This window comes from Panthera pardus, unplaced genomic scaffold, assembly GCF_024362965.1.
Source record: "Panthera pardus isolate Hobbes unplaced genomic scaffold, ASM2436296v1 HiC_scaffold_20, whole genome shotgun sequence".
NCBI classification, from domain to species: Eukaryota; Metazoa; Chordata; class Mammalia; order Carnivora; family Felidae; genus Panthera; species Panthera pardus.
The window spans coordinates 42,422,837-42,447,379 of NW_026526766.1; the positions used below are offsets into that span (position 1 = coordinate 42,422,837).

Below are 24,543 nucleotides of genomic sequence, written 5' to 3' on the forward strand. Positions count from 1 at the left end.
TAAAATACTGTTTTGATTGGGAATGTGAAACCAAAGATAAAAAATGTACAAAACAAACAACCAAAAGATTCTAAGCAGCCAAATAAAAAGTTTTCTAAATAGGAGTGCCTGGGTGGCTCAGTCGGTTAAGCATCCAACTCTTGATTTTGGCTCAGGTCTCACGGTGAGTTCAAGCTCCACATCAGTCTCTGCACTGACAGCATGGAGCCTGCTTGGGTGTGTGTGTGTGTGTGTGTGTCTGTCTGTCTGTCTGTCTGTCTGTCTCTCTCTCTCTCTCTCTCTCTCTCCCTCCCTCCCTCCCTCCCTCCCCCCCCCCCCCGCCCCTCCCCTGCTCCCGTGCATGCTCTCTTGCTCTCTCTTTCTCAAAATAAATGAATGAACATTAAAAGAAATTGAAATGTTTTCTAAGTAATTCTGAAATACACCAAGTTGACAGCCACTGGTAAAAGCCTTTAGAGGAGGATTTTTTTTTTTTCTATTATCCTGTGGAGACATGGGGGTTTCCACCTGCAGCTTTTACGCCTAGAGGAAATTTGATGGAGTTGGAATGTTATTCCCCTTCCTTCTGTTATTTACTAGCTTTACCTTCAATATTCCAAATGTTACCAAACAAGCTGCCTCTTTTTACTCTTTTGGACTCAAGACCCACACCTTTTTAGTTACTGTGTAGTGCAACCTTGTGGATATTGTTAGACTTTGTATTTGCGGAAATTGAAATACTTCAACACTTCCTCTCCAAAATCTTCTCTTCCTCCTGTGTTGTTAGATTTGTATCATTACCTATACAAGTACTCAGTCTGGAGACTCATGCAGTGGTTCTCAACCTTGGCTGCATGTTAGAATCACCTAGGACACTTTAAAAACTATCAGAGGCCAGACCTCATACCTACTACATCAGAAATGTGGGAGTGGGACACAGACATTAGTATTTCCTTCCTGAACTGTAACATAAAAAGAAGTGCAATGTTTATAGAGTGTAACTGTTTAGCTTAATGAGTTATTACAAACTGACACTCCTGTGTAAATGTACTAGTTCAAGAAACTGAATGTTACTGACATTCCAAAAGCCCCTCTCCAGAAAAATTGCCCTGTGACCTCTAACACATATGGTTTTGTTTCAGAACTTTATTATTATTTTTAATGTTTATTTATATTTGAGAGAGAGAAAGAAAGACTGCAATCAGGGGAGGAGCAAAGAGAGAAGGAGACAGAATCCGAAGTAGGCTTCAGGCTCTGAGCTGTCAGCACTGAGCCCAACATGGGTCTCGAACTCATGAGCTGTGAAATCATGACCTGAGCCAAAGTTGGATGCTTAACTGACTGAACCACCAGATGCCCCTGTTTCAGAACTTTAAATAGAATCATTAAATAGAATCATAGAGGGGCGCCTAGGTGGGTCAGTCGGTTGAGTGTCTGACTTTGGCTCAGGTCATGATACCACGGCTCGTGAGTTTGAGCCCCACCTTGGGCTCTGTGCTGACAGCTCAGAGCCTGGAGTCTGCTTTGGATTCTGTCTCCCTCTCTCACTCTGCCCCTCCCTCGCTCATGCTGTGTCTTTCTCTCTCTCTCAAGAATAAATAAAACATTAAAATTAGAATCATAGAGCATGTACATTTTTTTTTAAGTAGGCTCCATGCCCGGCATGGATCTTGAATTTATGGCCCTGAGTCATGTGCTGTACCAACTGAGCCAGCCAGCCATCCCAAGCATGTCTCTTTTGATCTGATTTCCTTTCTTCTGCTTTATGTTACTGTCGAATGTAGGGTTAGTTCCTCCATTCTCATTGCTGCATAGCATTTCACTGTAAGAATATAGCACAACCTTTCTACTTCCTCACAGATACATATTTAGGTGTTTCCATTTTCTGGCTATTTGGAATAGCCTATTTTTTTACATGTCTATTGCACATGTATACATTTATGATATATGACTAGAAGTGGAATTGCTGGGGCACAGCTGTTCAGCTTTGGTAGATATTGCTAAATTGTTTTCTAAAATGTTCTACCAATTTGTTCTACCACCAGCACTATTCAAGCATTCAGGCTGTTCTATACTCTCTGAATACTTGATAATTTCTAGGGTTTTTATTTTTTCTTTAACCATTCTTGTGGGTATGTTTCAGTGCAATTTTACTTGCATCACCAGAATAACAAATGAAATTAAGCCCTTTCAGATGTTCATTAGATACTTGGATATCTTCTTTTGTGAAGGGCCTGTCTCTGTTGCCCATTTTTTAAATTGGGTTATTTCATTCATAATGGTTTATAGGAGGTTTTTAAAATATATATTCTGGATATAAGTCCTGTTTTGGATATATATATATTGTGAATATTTTAATTAACTTTGTTGGTTGCCTTGTAATTATTTCTAACGATTTCTTTTAAAAGAAAGAAGTATTGGGGCATCTGGGTGGCTCAGTCAGTTAAGCGTCTGACTCTTGATCTTGGCTTAGGTCATGACCTCATGGTTCATGAGTTTGAGCTCCACATCAAGCTCTGCACTGGTAGCACAGAGCCTGCTTGGGATTCTGTCTCTTCCTCTCTCTGCCCTTCCCCTGATTGTGCTCTCATTCTCTCTCAAATAAAGAAAAAAGAAAGAAGCATTTAGTTTTAACAGAGTCCAATTTATAAATACTTTCCTTTATGGATATTGCTTTTTGCGCCCTATTTTGAGAAATCTTTGCATTCATAAATCATGAATATGTTCTCCTATATCATTTTCTAAAAGTTGTGGTGTATTTATTTTCATAGTTAGATGCGCAGTCTACCTGGAATTGATTTTTAGGTGTAGTGTGAGGTAGAGTCAGTGTTTTTCCTTATGGAACCTGGTTGACCCAGTACTAATTTTGGAAGAAAAGCTCCCCAGGTGCTTCCACCAGGCAGCTAACCATTGCCCTAACATCATCCCAGAGGCTTCTCTTCTTTGTCCTCATTTAATCAGTCACCTGGTCCTCTTAATGCTACCATCAAAGGACTATAACAGTCATCCCTTTTTTCTTAGGACTCATTCATCATAGTATTCTCAAAGCTAGTCTCCTTGCCTACAGTGTCTTCCCACTTTCCCTAATTGATGTTAAGAATCGTTTTTTCCCAAACCACAGTCTGATTTAATCTGAATTAAAGCCCTTTTAAAGGTCTAGATCTGAAATACCTCTGTGTCAGAAACCTTTGACAAAAATCATTGTCTACGAAACAAAACCCAAGCTCTTTAGCATAAAACTCCAGGCCCTTCACAACATGGTTCCAACTTTATGGCCTCTTCATCTAAGCCAAAGACTTTTTGAACTTTCCAGATGTACGAGGCACTTTCATATACCTTTGCTCAGTCTCCACGGAGCTAGAATGGCTTTTCCCACCACTCTGTACAGCTTACTCTTTGAGAAAACCCAGCTCAAGTGTCACCTTGTTTCATGAGCCTTCCAAGCCTTACCATTTTGGATGGAATTTACCACTCTTCTCTGTGATGTGAACTCATTAGAACCTTATCCACAGCATGGCCCCCGTTGGCCTCATGTCACGGTGAGTGGAGTGCCTCTGACTCTCCAAATAGACAAGAAGCTCACTGAGAGTGGAGGCTTGGCCTTGCTTCTCTTAGAGTTTCCCTAGCACAGTCCCTGTCACACATTAAGTGCTAAATAAATACTTGTTTTCATTTTATCACAAAAAAATCTTTAAAAAGCAGATTTTTAGTAAATAATTCAATCAGGCAATACAAATCAGAATATTTCTATATCAAGGAATACGTAATTGTTTCCAATGTAACCTATTCATTGACTTGTACTAGCTTTATCTTTTGTATCCCATGCGCTAGGGCCTACAGTTTAGCTTAGGGACTTTCTTTTGTTGGAGAAAAGAGAGCTCATATTCAGATTCTGGGAGATTATTAGATCAGTTTCTTATCATTTTCAAATAAATCCGTTTTTCATGACATAGTTTAGAGATGAATTGCTACCCAAGAGCCAGTATTAGTTAATTGTAAATAGGAAGTGGGATTCCACCCTTCTGCATTTTAAGAGAAATGAAGAACCTTGGCAGCCTCATCAATCTTAAAATCTAGTCTGTGCAAGGGGAATGCCATCCAGATTGCCATCAGCATGACCTGCTCTCTGAAATCATCCTGTCAGATCACAAAGTTAGTGTGTAATTAGATCTTATCAGCAGGCTCTAGCTGCATTTCAGAGCATAGTAGGAGATTGTGGTGTTTTTGAATAGGGATGATTTTCTTAAGGATTAGAAAAAATGACATCTGCAAAAGAAATGTATAAAAAAAATCAAACCTTTTAAATAAAGACATCCAGCCCACAGTTAATAAGTAAGCATGTGCTGCATGCTTGGCCCTGTACTAGAATTCAGTAGAACTTGTATCAGGAAACAGACATGCACAAGAGGGAGAAAGTATCAACAGATATTATCAATGTATATATAGGGCACAGTAGAGGCAAAATGAGGGAAGGGGTCACTTAAACTTGGAGGTAGTACAGGTAAAGGGTGATTGAGAAAGATTTTGTAAGAAAAGGTTGGGGGCTGGTATCTGGTGTTATGGTGGCAGGTAGACAGAGAGAGGGAAGGCTATTCCAAGAAGAGGAACAGTTCTAGTAACTTGAAGAAACTGCCAGAAGTTTCCTATGTCTGAAGGCCAGGGTGTGCTTTCCCTGAGCTCAGAGTTTTGTATCTAATATGAATAAACCTGAGTAGATGAACTTGAAAGAGGTATAAGGATTATCCAGCTGTCTCCTTGTTTTTTCCTCAGCTTTTTGTGAAGAACCTGAGACTCAGAAAGGTTAAGTAATTTATAACACAATCACACAGCAAAACTTCTTAGCGTATGTGGTGCTCATAGAGATATGAGCACATTTATTGACTGTTTATCATGTGCCAGCATTGTCACATACATTATGTCATTTAGTTTTTACATCAGCCTAACCCAGTGAGGGAGAGGTACCATTTACAGATGAGTAAACTAAGGGCCAAAATTGCCCAGCATGAAATAGAGCTAGGATTTGCACTCAGACAGTCTGAGTCCAAAGTCTTTGCCTTGGGGCACCTGAGTGGCTCGGTTGAGCATCTCCAACTCTGGATTTCAGCTCAGGTCATGATCTCATGGTTCATGAGATTGAACCCTTTGTCAGGCTCCTTGCTGATAGCATAGAGCCTGCTTGGGATTCTCCCTCCCTCCCTCCCTCCCTCCCTCTCTCTCTCTCTCTCTCTCTCTCTCTCTCTCTCTCTCTCAATCTATAAATAAATAAACAAACAAACGTAAAAAAAGTCTTTAATTCTTTTTAAACTGGCTCCCCTTTCTACTGTTCTTTCCACAATTAGCAGCTAACTCCTACCCACAGTTATTCTCTTTTATGTCTAATTCTCAAAACACAGGTTTGTAGAACTGAAATAGTTACAGCCAGTTTTATTGACATAAGTAATAATTTTAGGATTCAGTATATGATACATCATAAATTTTTTGAGTTCTACAAGAACATCACACATTGCATCATTCAGGGCACAGTCAGGGAAGTAAAGTCATTGTGGATATCATGAAACAAGAGATTTATTAAAGGAATTAGAGCTTGCACACTTATTGAAAGATCTTGATAATGCCAAAAATATGGAGTTGAAAGACTAGAGAAAGGTCACTGACCAGCCCTGACTCAGGTGACTGGACTTAGACAGGAATCTAAAGAGGAATCTGGTAGGCAGGTCCAGCTGCTGTAGCAGAACTGCAAAAGCTAGGGAAGTTAGTGGAAGGTTCTTGGCTCTTCAAAGTCACTATGTCTGCATTTGCAACAAAAGATCTTTGGGGGGTCTAAGGTCACCTTTGGGAGGCAGAATCAGCATTCAAGAAGAGCTGGACACAGAGTAGGGAAGAGTGGGAATGAGCTGGACCCCATTTGTAGCTCTGCATCAATCTGTTGCCTCCTCTATGCAGTCGCAGCCTCCAGAATATTAGGACTGCTGCTTCCCCTTCACCTCCCAAGTCTCACACAATCTCGCTTTCTACCAATTCTGTGAAGCAGATGGAGAAGGGATTCTGGGAAATGTAGTTCCCCATACAGTCAAGCTGGCAGTATTCCAGAACACATGGGGCGCCTGGGTGGCTCAGTCAGTTAAGCGTCCCACTTCAGCTCAAGTCATGATCTCACAGTCCATGAATTCAAGCCCTGTGTCAGGCTCTGTGCTGAAAGCTCAGATCCTGGAACCTGCTTCAGATTCTGTGTCTCCCTCTCTCTCTTCCCCTCCCCTGCTCATGCTCAGTCTCTCTCTGTCCCAAAAAAGTAAATAAATAAAAACATTTAAAAAAAGAGGACTTGGAAATGGGAAGAAAGGAATATAAAAATTTTTAAACTAAGACTTAGAAGTAGAGTTTTCTGAGTTTTCCCAGTAGTTACCACATTAGGCCAAAAAATAAACAGCCTTTTTATGGAGCACACAACAATAGGACCCCTTTTTAGGGAAAAGATCAGCCTTTTATGGTCATCATAATTTTACTTCTTCTGGTTCAAGTTGACTGGATACAATTGCTTCCAGAAATCAAGTGGGTGTGGACTCATCCAGCCCTTTTCTTCGATGGTTTTCTAATGGCATTTACTTGTTAATCCTTATTAACTTTTCCTGTTCTTTTCTCCTTAATTAAAATATGAAACTTTCTGGCTGAAAGATCTTTGAAGTTAGGGCAGTGCCCAGATTTTCAAGCTACCATGAGTATTTCTTACCCAGTTCAGCCACTAAATTAGGTCTCCTGAGGGAAGGAAGTGGGAAGTATTTTAAATTTAATTATTTATAATGGAAGTAATACATGTACATATTAAAAATAGTCCAATAATTTTACAGTGCTTTTTACAAAAAACAGTGCCCTTGGAGTTGCATTTTTTCACCCATTTTCCAGAAACAACACTTTCAAGATGCTTTTGGCTCTTTCTTTGGCTTTTACTTCTAATCTTGAAACAACATGTTTATGTTGCTCCCTGCTTGGTTTTCCAGCTTTAAGTGTTTTCTGTTTGATTCCTACTTTGGAAGATGAGAATTGTTTGCTCTTATCTTCCCATTCTTTCACATTCTTCCCCTCCCTCATTACCAGTATGTGGCATAATTTTTGTTAAATTAGTATTCAGTATTTACATTTTACATCCTTGTAATAAACTTGTATGGAGCTGAGACATATAAAATAATATGATTATATTTCCTTTCTTGTACAACCTTTTTGTTTTTCGTGGAGTTAATAGTTGTTTTATTTCTCATTTTCTTCACTTTTTGTGTACCTTTCATTCTTTCCCAGACCCTCTGCCACATATGTGAATCTTCTCTCATTATATTGAAACATGTCAGGTGTTCATTATTTTTGAGATATCTAAAGTTGCATTCTGCATTGCTTGTTGTCCTAATTTGAGTTCCCCCAGAAGCAGTCCATGAGGCAAGGATATGAGCACTAGGGTTTGATTTGGGAAGTGATTCCAGGAAACCTTGAGGGAAGTAGGGAAGAGGGGAAGCCAAAGAAGGGTGCATTATAAAGCAAGGTACAGTGGTAGATAACTGTAACTTGACCCCATAGAGGATCATGGGGAGTCTGTAGCTCCCTTGTAGCTCATGGCTTCCTCTGCTACGTGGGCCTGGTTATGATGTGTAGCATCAGCTACAGTTGCCCTTAGTGCATGATGCGCAATAGCCATCTTGAGGTTTCCTTTTGTCATCATTTTTACATCTTTCCTTGTATTGGATCTCTTTTTTTAGATTCTGTACTGTCCCTTTTCTTGCGTTACACCTTCATTTTGGTAGACTGCCTCTTCCATTAGCTTGGGAAGAAAAATGATCAGAATCCTTCTTTGTGTGTCTGAAAATGTCATCATTCTACCTTCATGCTTCATTGATAATTTGAATATAGAATTATGTATTATTCAAGAAATTTTTAGTCATCACTCCATTGTTTATGTGGAAATTTCTCATGTTTTTCATGATATTCTCATGTTCAATTACCTTCTAATTCTTGATATTTGTATATAACCTATTTTTTCCTCTCTGAAAGGTTTTAGGAACTTCCCTGTGTTCTCAGTGAAATTTCATATTAATGGCCCTCCACGTGGACCCTTTTATCCGTTGTGTTAGGCATTCAGTGGCCTCTTCCAATCAGGAAACACACATTCATCAGTTCTGAGAAATTTTCTTTAACTTTTAAAAAGAATCTATTCCTCTTATATTTCTTTGTGTTTTTTTCTTTTTGGAACTTCTGTTATTCAGTCATTAGACCTCCTGGACTGATCCTGATTTTATGCTTTCTTTCTGATTTTCTCTCTAGTTTTAAAATTTTGTACGATTTTTTGGGTAATTTGCCTCAACTTTATGTGTCCATGATTTTTAATTTTATATTTTACTTAAGTTCGTATTTAAATTTAAATTATATTTTAATTTCTAAGAATTCTTCTTTGTTTCTTTTTTTATTTCATGGACAAAGTGTCTTAGACACTTGAGAATATTAATGATAGTTATTTTTCCCTCCAAGAATGGTTTGTTTCCTGTAATTGCCTTATTTATTTTGGTTCCTTTATGTTAGAAACCTTTTTCAAAATCTGGTGTTGGTGTCTATATTTTTCCACTTCAGTGTAGGGCAGTAAAGCTGTGTGGGAGTTAGTGGGGGCTTATAAACTGTAATAGCTTCTTTCTAGGCTGAATAGCCTGGATTGGTGTATTGGGTACTTAACAGCTACCAGTGTCTGTAGGTCTCTTCTTTTGGATTATTTGTATTCCCCCTAGAAAAATCTTCGAGTTCCCTACCTGGAAGGTACTAACCTGGCTGCCAGTTCTCTGCAGGACAATTAGGGGAAGTGGGTAGAAGAAATCTCATTGTTCACTATGTGGACAGGCCCTAATGTCTTGTTTTCAGTATAGAAGCCTATGCTAAGCTGAGTCAGATAGATGTCTTCCCTTCTCTCCTAAAAGAAATCTTTTATTTTTCAACAAAAAGAAACAAGTTTTCTAGTTCTAATTCTCTGTTATGCTTTTATAGGCTCTTAGGCACATGAGCCAATGGATGTGAGCAGAGTCTACTTATGGAAACCATTGCCATGATATTCTACTAGTTTTCAAGATAATCTATTCTTTCATTTATTCTTCCTTCAGTGGGCATGTGTTAAACATCCACAGTGTACACGGGGTTATGCTAACCCATCTGGGAGATACACCCATCAGCATACCAGGATCCTGTTCCCATGGACAAGGGGAGGGATTACTGTTGACAAGCTGTTTCAGCAGTAAACCCAGTGGGGGGCAACTTGAAGTAGGATAGCAAAGCTGGAACAGTAATTATGGGGCTGTAGCCTCAGAGATTGTAAAAATTTATGAGAAAGGAAAAAAGATAATTTGAAAGAGAAGAGACCATACTATAGGAATTCTAATCTCTGAAATTTGTATTTTCCAGGTTTACTTTCTGTTTCTTAAAATACAGCTTTAAAAAAATCATTTAAATACAGTTATGTTATATTTAAAGATGATGAATTCAGAGGTCTGATGATCGTTTTCAAGAACACAGAAATTTTACTAACTAGAGATTCTTGATAAATATTTAAGGAGTTTGTGAATGAATTTAAAAGCCAGCCTTTTCAAAGTATGGAGAATAATATGTGGATTAATAGATATTTTAGAGGATTTGAAGAAACAAACTAATAGGTATGGTTTTCTTTACCCTTTTCATGAAAATGTAGAAAAATTCCAAGATATTTTTAAGTAATTAGTAGAAGAATAAGAATGATGACTTTGAAAATCAGCCACAGTATTAAACCATTTCAATTACTTCTGGTCATTACTTAACCACAAGAGAACTTTTAACAGAACCAAGCTATAAGCACAAATCAATACCAACTTTTGTAAAAGGAGTAAGTCTTCAGAGTGTAGTCAAAACAGGATTTGAAGGGATTAACTACCATGTGTGGTTTCTGTACTGTATTTCATTGGCCTCCATTTATCTTCTTTCCTTCTATTCATTCTATAATTCTTATTGTCTGATGTTTGCTTATTTCACTTTTATTTGCGCTTTTATGGCTTCTTCTCTGTACTCCCCCAGTACCTTGTACACATTAGCCATCATTGCATTTACGTTTGTTGCCACTGTCTGTTTGTTTATTTCACACCTCACTGTACTGTGAGCACACTGAGGGCAGGGACCATGTTCCTTCTGGGATCTCTGATATGACTTATTTTGGAAAAGGCTTTGAAAATATGCTCTAATAATACTGTTCCCTCAAAAATGTGTGACCATGTAGCAATTTCAATTTTTGAAAATTATATATATATATATATATATATATATATATATATATATATATATAAATTTTTTTTTTCAGTTACCACCAGGCTTTGCATATACTGTTAGCTCAACTAACTGCTAGTCACTATGTGATTCTAAGCTTAAAGATACTTCCCTCCAGAATCCCTTCTTTGCAATGTCCTCTGCCCCCAGACTGGGGTGATGCTGTACTTCTGTAACTTGCTATAATCCCCCACCATGGCACTTAGTATATGCACTTCATTCTAATTGTTTTAAAATAGATGCTCCCCTTAGTTCACTGTAAACTTCCTAAAGGGAGGCACCATATCTTCCTTGTTCATTATAATATATACCCCTGGGGCTAGGCTGGGAAGAGTCCTCTCATGATAACTCTCCTCATCTCCAGTTTTGACCTTGGAATTCCAAATTTAAATAAAAGCCTATTTGTGATATATGGAAGTGTTAAATTGCTATATTGTACACCTGAAACTATACAACACTGTATATTAGCTATCTGGAATTAAAAACTTAAATACCACCTTGCCTCAGCTCAATAGATAGCTCACATGTCTATTCCCATTCTAGCATAAATTCAGGATTTTATCCTCTGGAGAGGTCTCTGAACTGCAGGATACCAGGCACATACTTTAACCCTAGCCCTAACCCTACCCTCACCCTTAAAGCCTAACCCCTAACCCTAACACCCTCTGTAGGGACCTGACCTGCAGGATACCAGGCACATACCCTCACCCTGGCCCTATCCCTAACCCTAGATCTGAGAGAAAAAAAGATGTGATATATATGAATATTATTCAGCTATAAAAGAGAATGAAATCTTGCCATTTGCATTGATGTGGATGGAACTAGAGAGTATTATGCTAAGCAAAATAAGGCAGTTAGAGAAAGACAAATAGATGATTACACTCATATATGGAATTTAAGAAATAAAACAAATGAGTAGAGGGGGAAAAAAGAGAGGCAAACCAAGAAACAGATTTAACTGTAGAGAACAAACTAATGGTTACCAGAGGGGAGATGGAGGGGGCAGTGAGTTAAATAGGTGATGGGGATTAAGGAGTGTACTTGTTGTGATGAGCACCGGATGTTATAGGGAACTGTTGAATCACTGTATTGTACATCTGAAACTAATATAACACTATATATTAACTAGAGTTGAAATAAAAACTTTTTAAAAACTATTTGAAACAAATGTTCAAGATTAAATATCGGCCACTGATAATGCTGGAAGTGTCTTTGGCAGTGGTTCATTCAGGGGTTTCCATGCAGATGGGATCCTGGGCACAATCCTAGGCTAATGTACAGCCCAACTCTAATAATGAACCTGAGGAAATCTAGTATCCTAGCATCAAGAAACTCTCTTTAACACTGTGTTAGAAAAACTTTTTCTTCCAGGAAAACTGGAGTTGCTTCTAAGCATCTTTTATAAAAACAATAGCAAAAAAGAAATTGAAGTGCTGTCTTTGTGGCATGAAACTAATTCTCAGAAGCCATTATGTTCTAGGGAAGTGATTAAGTCTTTTTAATGAACTCAGTATTTCTGTTGTTCATGGGTGTGTTTACCATCAGAATTTTAGTTGAACAGTGATTTTGAAAAAATGGGTGTAAGTAAAATTTGGCATAAGGCTCCCATGGCAAGAATTAACAATTAATTTCCTACTTTTGTCCATAGACTCCTAGAATTGAAATATAAACTTGAATCCTAAAACTTAGAGAATACATAATTCAGTAGTTTTCAAAATGCTTCCCATGGGGCCTCCCAGCTCCACAGAGGTACTGCCAGAGCCACCACAGTGAAGAGAGGATTGGAAAAGTACACAGGAAGATGGAGACCACATGAGGGTAGGATCTCCACCCAGAAGAGCTTTGCTTTTTCTATTAAGTTCCTTGTAAGATATTGAAAAAAAGGGAAAGTTTGGTGATTAAAAAAAAAAAAAAAGTCTGTTTATATCAATCTGTAGGCCAGCCTCCGCATATTACAGATGAAGACACCAAAGCTAGGAAGGTGCAGATGTAATTGTCCATAGCTGAGCTGGTTTATGGGCCAGTTAAGGCCTGATTCTCCATCCGGCCCTGTCTCTGCTATATCACATTGCCTACTGTGAACATCTGTGATCTCTTTGCCTCCAGCTTCCAGAGCTAAACTCAGCATGATCAACACCATGTCAAAAATCCGTGGCCAGGAGAAAGGGCCAGGCTATCCCCAGGCAGAAGCACTGCTGGCAGAGGCCATGCTCAAGTTTGGAAGAGAGCTTGGAGATGATTGCAACTTTGGTAATGTGTGCTTTCTCACACTTACGTTCTTTCATTTGTCCGTGGGGACTTAGTGCCAGTAAGACGCTGCGGGAAATTATTCAAACCATTTTATATTTTGATTCTGTTTTACATCTTATATACATGGGCCAAAAATTTGTCTTCAGAGTCATTTCATGTTTAGTGTGATTTGTCTTAGAGGTTTTAGTTATTTTCTTTTTCCCTGATGAGATCCTAATCTTTACAGTAGCTGGTGAACACATCCAGATGCCTGGAAGCTCACTGTGGAGTGTGTCTGACATAACTGAATATTAGGGCAGAGGGAACAGTCTGTATGATGTAACACCTTGCCCCATGAGCCTTCTCTGAGATCTACCACCCCAGATGAATTCCTTCACCCCTCTCTTGTCCGACTCAGTCACCATACTAAACACTTCTGTTTTCACTTCTTCATGATGGGAAGTCTCAGCAAATAAATGTCTGTTCCTTATATTTGCTTCTGCTAAATGCATTGGCCTTAAACAGGTTCCCTATTAGGGAAAGCCTGTACTGACAAGGGAGGGTAGAGAGCTTCCAAAATTGCTTTTTAAAGGAAAAACAAAATGTTATGTTCTTCATAATAAGAGATACCTCCCCCTTGGTAGCATTGAATTTGTACTGTATGAACTGTCTTAGGTGGAAACACAGTGCTCTCTAGAGGGCATTATGTAATGGCCTCTAATCTCCATTGTCCTCACAAGACAGGCAGTAGTCCCTGGGTTTTCACCTGTGGTGGCCTATGACTGCATATACATTTCACCTTTGTCCTTTAACATGAAACAGACTCATTCTCCCCTTCCAGGCCCAGCCCTTGGTGAAGTGGGGGAGGCCATGCGGGAGCTCTCGGAGGTGAAAGACTCATTGGACATGGAAGTGAAGCAAAACTTCATTGACCCCCTTCAGAACCTTCATGACAAAGATCTGAGAGAAATTCAGGTATCTGCAACCAGTCCTTTAGGAAGCAAGCAGTTTGAATGTGCAGATGTACGTGTCCTTTTTCTTCACAAAACTTTTGTTTTAAGCTTATCGTGTGCGGTCAGGTTTGAATTAAAAACAACCCAGCTAGACAAATTGAGATTAACCGGAAATGCAGTTCTTTTGCCCCACTATTATGATTGGGCCTCTTATGAATATTACATTTGATTTTTCCACATTCAGTCTTCAGGTTTTTCAAGCTTTTTTTTTTCTCCAGAAGAAGAATATCCTTCCCTGATACAATCCAGTGTTATTAATTATGTCTTTCTGGGCTGATTTCACCCTCTAAAACAGTTGTTAGATGTATCCGTTGTTAGCTTAGGTAAATAGCTATACTATCATTCTATAAACACATGTTTTCCTATTTTCATGATGATTGTTAGGACTGAGGAAGAATAACCAACTATCTCTTTATAAAACATGGAGAAGAGTGAGCTCTTCCAAATAAATAAAGTTCAACTGACTTTGCCTCCATCTGTGTGTATAATGTTTACTCATTCATTCCTTCAACAAATATTTATGGAACCTCTCTGAAATTTAACTTTATTATAATGTGGTCATCTACGGCTTGAAGTCCCTTAGAAGGCTTTTTCTCTAGTCTCCTCCCCCGTATCACTTGCTCAAGATTGCAGTTAGTAAGTGGCAGACTCACTCTAAATCTACAATGTTAACCCCACCTCCAATACTCTACCCTGACTGCAAGTTCAAGTGTGTTTTAAGACTATCCCTTCCAAAGGAGCAAACATTTAACTTGGATCAGGGTGTGGATTGCAGGCAGGGTATACAGTGGAAGGGAAGGTCTAGGATATTTTTCTTCCTCTTTTCCTTCTCATTTCTTTGCCCCTCCCAACTCTGTTTTCATCTCCCTCCCTTTCTTTCCATACACGCCCAGGATCAGGGAAGTTTAGCGTTTCCTCCCACCCATTAGTAATGCAACACTGCAGCTCTTTGCAAAAGACACTTTGTAGCAGTGGGAAACGACTTTCCCACTTTGTCACTAGATGTGTTGGGCAGACGTTGGGTGGCCAGGCAGTGGGGAAGGATGCACGGAGGGATTGAAGAGCACTGTGGGGGCATTAGACCCCGTCTATTGTCCCTTCTGAGTTAGGTTTTTTCCACTGGTTTAATCATCTTCCAAATGGGAGACTTAAACTCATCAATGGTTCCCTGAAAGCTACATCACCAAGGGCTAAGGGTTAAGATAAAGATTACTAGACGCTGGCCCTGGATATGTTAATGTAGGTGATCAGTAATCCATATTTCTGATAAGCAACTTACGTGATTCTAACAGACTGATTTCCTCAAAGATAAGTCCCTTCCAGCATTAATGTTCTAGGACTCAAAAAACAAGAATGCCAGTCTTTTTCACTTCTTTTCAAGGGAAGTGTTTTTCCCCCTGCCTTCTTGCAAGCTACCGTTTCTCTTGAAGATGGGAACTTGTGGGTTCTATGTAGCAGTGTTCCATATGTGAGGCGGTATGCACATATTCCCAGCTGCTGTCATGCCCAGCTTGGTTTTGGCCCAGCAAGGTGAGAAAATAAAGGGCACTGGTAATTCCCACAATTTCTTTCTTACTCTTAATTGTTTTTAAAGATGCTTCTCCACATTTAGCCTTTGGAAGCATTTGCCCCCCTGTTGCAGGTTTCTTTATTTTTCTGGTAACATGATATTTTAGAACTTAGCCTGTCTTATTTTGGAGGCTAATAGGCATGACAGAGAAGTAGACTAAAAATAGGCCCTTTCCATGAATCCTTTCAAAGCATATTGCCGCCCTTGACTTTTTCAGCATCATCTGAAGAAGTTGGAGGGTCGACGCCTGGACTTTGATTATAAGAAAAAACGACAAGGCAAGATTCCAGATGAAGAGCTCCGTCAGGCTCTGGAGAAATTTGATGAATCTAAAGAAATTGCTGAGTCAAGCATGTTTAATCTCTTAGAGATGGATGTGAGTGACTGTCCTGTGGTTTCTAATTTAATCTTGCCGTTGAGACTCAAGATTATGTTAAAGGGTTATGTAATTTAAAATGTGCATATCTGATTACACTATGTGGTGAGAACTTCAGCAGATAGTTATTTCCTTTAAAAAAATTGAAAAAAATAAAGTAGATCAAGAAATGGTAAGGTTTTTTTCTATATTATCATGGTTTGATCTAACTAGATGTTTGACTCCTAATGACCTTAAAGAATTACCTGTGGTGAGAAGATGAAGAATCTTTCTGATGATTCATGTAAAGGTTCGGTAGCTTAAAATACTTTGTTGAAATATTTGGCAAATTGGCTTCAGATTATAAAAGAATATCACCTAAAATGCATTTAGAGTTGAGGGTCCCAGTATAGGTTAAGATGTTCTGTATTTTGAAGTAAAGTTGATATTTTCTTTCAAAAACTAATTTCAATTGAGTTTGGTGATTGTAGCATAGATACTGTATTTGGGGGCATGTATAACGAAGTTTAAAGCTATTTTTACATTTCCAGAGCACCAAATTATTATTTGTGGCCTTAGAAATTCTATTCCATTGAGTCCTTTCAGCCTCATAGCCATGAGGACTTCTGACCGCTCATGTAATAAAACCTGCTAAACAGCTTTCAAGCTCTTGTTCACTCCCACCTCTGGCCCTATCATTTGCTGACCAACTTCTTCTAAGATGTTTACAGAGCCTTTATGTGCTTATCAGTTACCCGATTTGCCCAGACTGGTGATAGGGGAGGCGTGTTGAACATACCTGGATTTTCCCACCACCCAGAGACACAGTGTAGGTTTTTGTTTATGTGAAACAACTGGTGTTCCACCTGCCTGCTAAAGAAGGATGCTCTAGGCACGAGGTGTGACCTGAATCACAGTGTTCCTTCCCAGGGTCCCATTCCACCCAGGGCCCCATTCCACCCCAAAACTTATGGAATAGCATTGCCTCTGCTGACTTGGAGGGAAATACTCAGCTAGGTCACAGCCTGAGACACAAAATGAAGAGTAACTGAGGATGCCTAGAATATTGGAGCTGAAATGCACCCAAGCATTGACCCAGCCTCTTTACATTGCAGATAGATTGAAAGAGGACAAAACGTTTTCCATCCTAACACGCTACCTCCATGCTGCCCCCTGTGACAAATCAGTAATCACATTTTTATTAACAACACTAATATATTGACAGAGCATGAAAAGTACAGGGAGCCAAGAGTCCTTTGGTCAATGTATCTTTTTCCTATAAGAAATCAATAAAATTAGCCAAATCCAGCTGGAAGTTTGTAGCTAAGGACGAGACTTTCAGTGAGAGTTGTGTGTGATCTTCAGTTGGATTCCTAACTACTCCTTGTGGTATTGGTGTTTCCAAGCATATGGATGCTTCTTATCCTTAACTGATGTGGAACCTGAAATATCTCCTGGCGCTGGAGATTGGGGTTGTGTGTCAGGGCAGCTCTGTCATATATGTGCTGCTGGGGCAGGAGTGGTTGCTTAAGGATGGTAACCTGGTAACTAAGGTGTGTCTCCCCACCCCCCCACCCCCACCCCATGGGCCTGCAGATCGAGCAGGTGAGCCAGCTGTCTGCGCTCGTCCAAGCCCAGCTGGAATACCACAAGCAGGCGGTCCAGATCCTGCAGCAAGTCACTGTCAGACTGGAAGAAAGGTATCTCAACAGTTGCTGAATTTTACACTTCCATTTTCTTCCTATGAAATGATGGGTAAAGAAATGGAAATAATGGAGTCCATTTGAAGTAAAACTTGTGCCAAAAGTTTTGATTCTGCATAGGCACTTTGTGGATTATTTGTCTTGACTTTTGCGGGTCTTGTGCTTTGTTTTACTTTGTTCCCTTGAGTGTACTCTTGTGTTTGTGAGAAGCCAATGCTTGGACTGTGTGTTGGCCACCACAGATGGGAAGCCGGGTGCTACCGAGGATAATGGATGTGATTTGCTGAGCAGATACTCTGTGTGCGTACTGGAGGCATATCATCACCCGTCTTATGAAACAGCTCTGTAAACTAAGTATGACTAGCTTCACCTAAAGGTGGGAGCCCAGGGAGATCAAGTAACTAGCCCAGGGTCACACCGTGGTGTAACCAGGGTTTGCCAGGCAGGCATAATCTGTTTGAAAGCCTGTATCTTTTCACACCATGTAAGAACCCTCCACCATCAGAGGGACAGCTTTCATGTGCCTGTTCCGTCTCCTCAGGTGCACCCCACTGTGAGGCCATGGTAGTCTTGTGAATGGGACTCCCTGGAGTTGTAGGGTCCCAACCTGCACAGCTTAGACAGAGGTCCTTACTGTAACACATGTCACATTGTGCAGCTTTCCTCCATGCACCTTCATGGAAATGTGTGTAACACTTGGAAACCTCGAGAAAGATCTAAAAGCATGCACTTTGACATACTAAAGAAGTATTATATGTCTTTGTGACATCTGTTGAGCAGAAGGGCCATTTTCCTTTTGTCTCTCTGAAATATGTTCAAAGTCAGTATCATTCTACAGTCACCGTATCTTAACCTCTCCCTGTCCTTGCAAATCTGTACACTTTGCTCCATATGCATCTGAGACTATGGAGAATACTTGGGGGTGTACGGAATATATTTATTGTCTACACCTTTCCACTTTCCTCCTGTCTTCCCTCATTTCTTTCCCCTTCTTGTATCTCAGACTGCTCACTCTTCTCAGGGTATTTCCTCCTTCCAAATCTTTTCAAGCTCTTGAGTTCTTCTGGAAAGGACTGTTCATCTGGAAATGACTCTTAGCTGTGTTTTCTCTCCTTCCATAAGCCTTTCTGTGGGCAGGTAGACTCCTGCCCACTCCCACCCCCATGTTCCTGTAGCATTTTGTATGTATCTCCATAACCGCACTTACCACAGTGTATGGTACTCAGTTATGTTCCATCTCCCTTACACACCATAAGCTGCTTGAGGGCAAGAGCTGTGTCTCATTCATTTTTGGGTTCCCAGCACATTTTCACAGGGAGCTCTGAATAAATGAGGGAGTGATTGAGAGAAAGGTTGAAGATGGTGAGGGTATGACCAGAGGGGCACCACTGAAAGCAGAGACCTCCTACAGATAAGATGGCTATGGGTTCTTTTGAAATTTTCCCTGCTCCACATTGGTAGCCTTCCTGGATATCACTGCTTTTCTTTTTGCTTCTTAATTGGCTACATACTCTTATCCACCCCCCCCCCTTCTCTTTTTAATGCAGAATAAGGCAAGCTTCATCTCAGCCTAGAAGGGAATATCAGCCTAAACCACGAATGAGCCTGGAGTTTCCGACTGGAGACAGTACTCAGCCCAACGGGGGCCTCTCGCACACCAGTACACCCAAACCTGCAGGTAAGGAGCTGAGACCTGCAGACCCCATTATAAGAGCCTTGGGCACCTCCCATTGACACTTGTCCGTAAATTCTAGGCGCAGTCCAGTCGGGCTGCACAAGAACTTTACAGTGATACATTTCTTACAGGATGGTTTTGTCAGGTAGAAACTCTTTCAAAGCACTCCTTCCTTCTTTTCTCATTGATCATTTCTTTCCTCCTTTTCCCTCTTGTCTCCTCTAGGAAGCTTTCTTTGTCCCCTTTTCTCTCACTCTCCATCATTAGCACACATTAACCTCTTAAGTAACACGTTTGATTTGGACCTTCTCTTGTGTTGTCACCTTAATGAGCCAATTTGGTGCCAGCAATATCATCTTTTTTTCCCCTGTTTTACTCTCTGTGTTCCAGAATGCATGAGAGAAAATGCCCCTGGCAGGGCGTGCCCACATACACTCACCTATAACCCACAGACAGCAGCTCCAGGAACATGTCCAATTGGATTTCTTAAGTCATGGGAGCAAATGGCTGAATATATTTGTAGATGAATGTATTTCTCATCTCAATATCTGCTCTCTTCCTCTCCTTCCGCAACCTTCAACCAACTCATTATGCCGTGTAACTGAGGTTGGTACAGTAAAAGCTAAAATTTATTTTCTATCAGGAATATTGATGTATACCCAGTAATATATTCTTTCAGTTGGCACCATTGCTCTCCACCCCCTACACACGGATTAGGTAAAAACCTGTGCTTGAGGTGTTTTCAACCTTAACATTTACCTGGTTGAAGAAGTGGAAACTCTCTTAAAACTGGATGTGGACTTCAAAGATATGCAGTGTCTCCTATTTTCCCTGTAGCCCAGTGCTAATGTTTTGTGGTAAGAAATGCTTTGTGAGATGCTCTCAGGAGACCATGAAGGAAAATAGGTGTGTGGTGACAGTCAGCGCCCTTTGCCTTCTGCGTTCCCCTTGGCTTCTCGGAGCCCCCAGGGTCAGGTATTATAAACAGCAGTGGCTCTTAGAAGCTAGCTGGCCACAAGCACTAGTCATGTCTGTTGTGACTAGTTTGCTTCTCCCTGTTCAGAAGCCAACCGCATGTTTAACCCTTTTTTCGGAGACTTGCTCATTTTCTGCTTTAAGTAAAAAAAAAAATAGGTTATGTTGTTTCCCTTTCAAGCCATCTAGAAGACATGGGAGGTGTATGCACTTGTCTGAGTTGATGTGCCTATGTGGATACATGCTGTATAAAATATATATGCTCACTTAAAACAGATCACTTTTAAGATACAATTCCATTCTTCATTATTTTACTCAAGGTAGAGTACATTATATTTTGTACGCCAGAACTCTGATGTACTCCTATTGTTTATATATGCAACAATTTACAAAGTTATATAATTTTTACATGATCTCAGTTAATAGCCACAGTAGTAGTGTGGAGTAAGTTCTGCTGTGAATTCTAATGTTAGACAAAGAAACTGAAAGGGAAATAAGTGCCTTGTGCAAGGTCACCCAGAATATGAACTTGAACCCAGTGTCTTATATTGTTTTGTTTTCACCACATTACAGCAGTTTCGCAGAGGCTGGAGTCTTTATCTTTCAAAAGTGAAAACTGCACTGTTATTCTGAGGTTGCCAAGCATTCTTCATGTAATTAACTTGACTCTTTCACATGGGCAGAGATTTTAAAATGCTAACATGGAAAGGGTTCTGGCCTTGTTATACTATTGACCTAAATCTCATTAAAACTCCCTAAGTCACTGGGTCTCCCATCTCTGGACATCGTCAGGAAGGCAAAACTTGATGGACTGTGGCGCATGTGTTACAAACGTAGATGAGGCTATTTTTCATACTGGACGTGGAAGCAGGCATCGAACAACTTCCAGAAATCTGAGAAAGCTTCTGAAGACTGGTAAAGAGCAGATGCCATGCAGTGGACTCGGCATGAGCCGCAAGAGGAAGCTTCAGCAGGAAGAGGAGTGAGGGAGGAATCAAGGGGGACAGCAAGCCGGGCAGGTGCAGCAGGTGGTAGATATGTGACTTAAATACCCCTTGTCTTTCTGTGTTCTTCTCTCCTGCTTTCACTTCCAGGTGCCCCAATGGATCAGCCCTGCTGCCGAGCTCTGTACGACTTTGAACCTGAAAATGAAGGGGAGTTGGGTTTTAAAGAGGGTGATATCATCACACTCACTAACCAAATTGATGAGAACTGGTATGAGGGGATGCTTCATGGCCAGTCAGGCTTCTTCCCCATCAACTATGTGGAGATTCTGGTTGCCCTGCCTCATTAGGATGTTAGGCTGGCAGGCTTACCTCCTCTTGACCCAGATAGTTAAGTTTAACCACTGCTTTGGTAATGCTGCTTACAACACATCCCAAGTGCAGGCCGCAGTGGTCCAGGTCATCAAGCCCCACTGAGTATCTTTGGTTGACTTGTGTGATCCCACAAGAGTCATGGTGATGGGTGGTATCTTCTTAGGCTGGTGGGCATGGCATGTGCTTTTTAAACACCATCTGAGACCAGCCAGTAGTCATGGAACTGCTGTTTACACAGTTCTCAGGAGGTTGTGGCTTCTTAGAATATGACCATGAGCCACATCACAGAAAAAACATCCTACTGAAGGTACTGTCTATCACCCAGGGGCCATCTCAAGGTCTCAGGTTCTCCGTTTCAATAGGAGAAAGTTCTTGCTTTCACATTGCCCCTCCCAAATATGTGAGTCACAGAATTGTGGAAGAAAGCCTCCCTCACCAGCAACTTGTCTTCTGGTCTGAATGAATTAGTCCCTTGATGCTATAGGTAGGAAAGTGTTGAGTGCGAGTTAAAAACCTTTTCTGAAAACTGTCACCTTTGTTCCTCTCACATATGCGTGTTTCTGAGGGACAGCAAGTTTTCTTCTCACCCTGCTAATAAAGCCAGAGGGGGACTCCCGCTGTTATTTCTAAGTACTACGGTGACAGTTGGCAATCAGCATATTGTGAGAGGGGCTGAAGAGAAGAGACTCTCCATTATGAGGAATTGGGAAGACATCTGGTTTCCAAGCTTAAATTTCTTGCTGCAGAGAAATGATGTATATATTTAGGCCATTTCTGAAGGTACAGGGAAGAGGGAACAAAAATCACTTCACTTCAGTTTTATTTATGAATTACATGTTTCATGAGTCCGTTTGGCACAGAGACACAAGGAGAAAAACACAAGAAACCATTTTCCCACTAGTTCCTAGACCAAGAAACAGCAATTGTCTTTCGTTTCCACTTCCACCTTGTGTTCTTTGAACATCATTTGTGCATATTCTGCCCTCAATGAGGACCAAATAAAGATGATTTTTGTGCTTAGCAGTTTAAGTAAGATGTGTGGCTGCAGATGCAAAAGTTTTTCCCAACTCAGTCATTACTTTTCTTTCTGTCCCTTCTGTTCCATCTTCGTGTTGTGTGTACAGTGCCGTGTGTAAGCTTATGAGTGGTTTTTTGTTCTTCTGGGTTTTTTTTTTTTTTTTTGGTATCAGTCATTAAGTCCTGTTAGGTATCCAGAGTTCTATTTATCTAGCTGTACAGATTCTTTCAGAGGTTTAATGTGCTGCTTCGGATGTGCTGCCTGCGGTAGTGGGTCATGTGGAGTGAAAGGCAAATCTTACTGCTTAATGTATAAACCTCTTACCACAGGAAGCATCGCCGTTTCCAATAAATATTGCTGAAGACAGAACCAGAGGCCCTGGTGCTTTATTTTGTGTCTGTTGTTCTGGTGGGTCTGACAGTGGGTGGACTGGGTCTTCTTTCAGTCTCCATTGTCGTCTGATGCAGCCAGACCAGACCCGCTTGCCACCTCAGATCTCCCTCCCTGTGAGCAAGGGAAGTCTCCTTAGTGAGAAGTGACCTACCCTGGACACGGGGAGCTTCTGGGTAGCCCTAGGAAGAAGGCGATTCGGGAGAGAGGATAAGGGAGTGGGGAGAGGAAGTCTTCTAGAAGTCATGCGAGATATCCTCACTGGTGATATCAGAAGAATATAATGTCCAGAGAGACAAATAAAATATGTCATTTCAACCAGTCTTTTCTTGTCTTTCATGCTTAAAGAGAAAGAACTAGGGAAATATAGATTGGCCAAAGCCAGCATTCTTTTCTCTGTGTCAGGGCAGGGGGCAGGGGTGGTAAGGTAGGGGAGTAGTGCCTACAGAATATGTATTTCCTGATCTTCTGAGAAAATAAACATGTTTTTTAATATATTGGGTGCATTTGTATTCTTCCATGCTGAGGCCAATAGTCTAGTAGGTGTTCTGATCTAACATGAACAGTTTTAATCTAAAATACTGAGTTCTATGTGTGAACTGCTCTAACATAAAAATAATATTTTTTGCCAGCTACATGAGTTAGAGTATTACAGATCAATTCTTTTTTTTTCTTTTATTTGTTTGTTTTTAGAGCGCAAGTGGAGTAGAGGGGCAGAGAGAGAAAGAATCTCTTTTTTCTTGTGGTTAAGGCCTTTATTTATTAACTTCTGTGGGTTTAACTATTTTTTTAGTTTAAAGTTTACCATACAGTGAAATATTAATTTCAGCAGTAGAATTCAGTGATTCTTCACTTACATACGATAGCTCATCACAAGTGCCCTCCTTATACCCATCACCCATCTAGCCCCCCTCCCACCCACAAATAATTTTTTAAAAACGGTTTTAAAAACAGTTACCTGTGACATGAATGGAGAAAATACAGAAAAATCACAGGTAAACTGTTAGAATTAATAGTTAATTTAATAGAGTTACTGAATATAACATCAATCTTAAAAAAATCACTTTATTTCTATATACCAGTAATCAATTAGAAAAAAGGAATTTAAAAAATCATTTGCAAAAAGTCAAATCCATAGATATAAATCTACCAAGAATTATACAAGATCTCTGTACAGAAAATTATGAAACATGCTTGTGGAAAAATAAAAACCTTAAAAAGTGAAGAGATACTCTGTGTTTCTAGGTTGGAAAACTCAGCATTGTGAAGATGTCATTTCTCCCTAAATTGACATGCATTTAGGGTGGTTTCAACTACAATCTCAAGAAATTTGTTTTTGTTTTTGTTTTTTTTTTAATGTGTGAAAATTGACAAACATAAAATTTATGTGGAAATGCAAAGAGATATTTCTTCTTGAAGATCAACAACAAATTTGGAAGACTTACACTTCCTAGATATAAAACAAAGTTACAGTAATTAATATAGTGTGCTACTGATGCCATGATAGGAAAAAAGATGATCTGTACAGAACAGTGAGTCCAGAAAGAGACACGTGCATTCAACCATATTGAGCCAGTAAGGCACTCCATTGTTTGTAATGTTACACATTCAGATATGACCATACCTGTGTAATCGTAGTTCTGTACATTCAAATGGAAACTAATAGCAAGACCTTGCACCAAATAGAGTAATCTCATGAGTCAATATCGAATGAAACAAAAGTATCATGACCCCAGTTTCCAGGAAGAACTTAATATTTGAGGGAGTCTTAGAAAACATTAATAATATACTCACTAGATTCAGAACCACCTGAATTCCTTATTTTTATTGGAGTATAGTAAATGCCTTTTTACAAAAGTGAAATACTGAAATGAGCAGGCAACTCTGTGGACCACCACTGGGGATGTTGGACCTACCCCAAACACTTGTTCTAAGACTAATCACAGAATAAACTAACTGAAGTGGAAACAGAAGCAGAACTAAACTAGATGGAATGAGAAAGGAAA

General features: G+C 40.0%; 1 protein-coding gene across 1 annotated transcript in view; it reads left to right on the forward strand.

Moving 5' to 3' along the window:
* Positions 1-22,516, forward strand: part of SH3GL2 (SH3 domain containing GRB2 like 2, endophilin A1) — a 212,893-nt gene extending 190,377 nt beyond the window's left edge. Inside the window, exons 4-9 of the mRNA XM_019415411.2 lie at positions 12,397-12,540; positions 13,361-13,494; positions 15,320-15,478; positions 17,054-17,157; positions 18,708-18,838; positions 20,905-22,516. Coding sequence (XP_019270956.1) covers positions 12,397-12,540; positions 13,361-13,494; positions 15,320-15,478; positions 17,054-17,157; positions 18,708-18,838; positions 20,905-21,104 — 872 coding nt within the window. The 3' untranslated portion in view covers positions 21,105-22,516. The remainder of the gene's footprint in view (positions 1-12,396; positions 12,541-13,360; positions 13,495-15,319; positions 15,479-17,053; positions 17,158-18,707; positions 18,839-20,904) is intronic.
* The last annotated feature ends 2,027 nt before the right edge of the window (positions 22,517-24,543 follow it).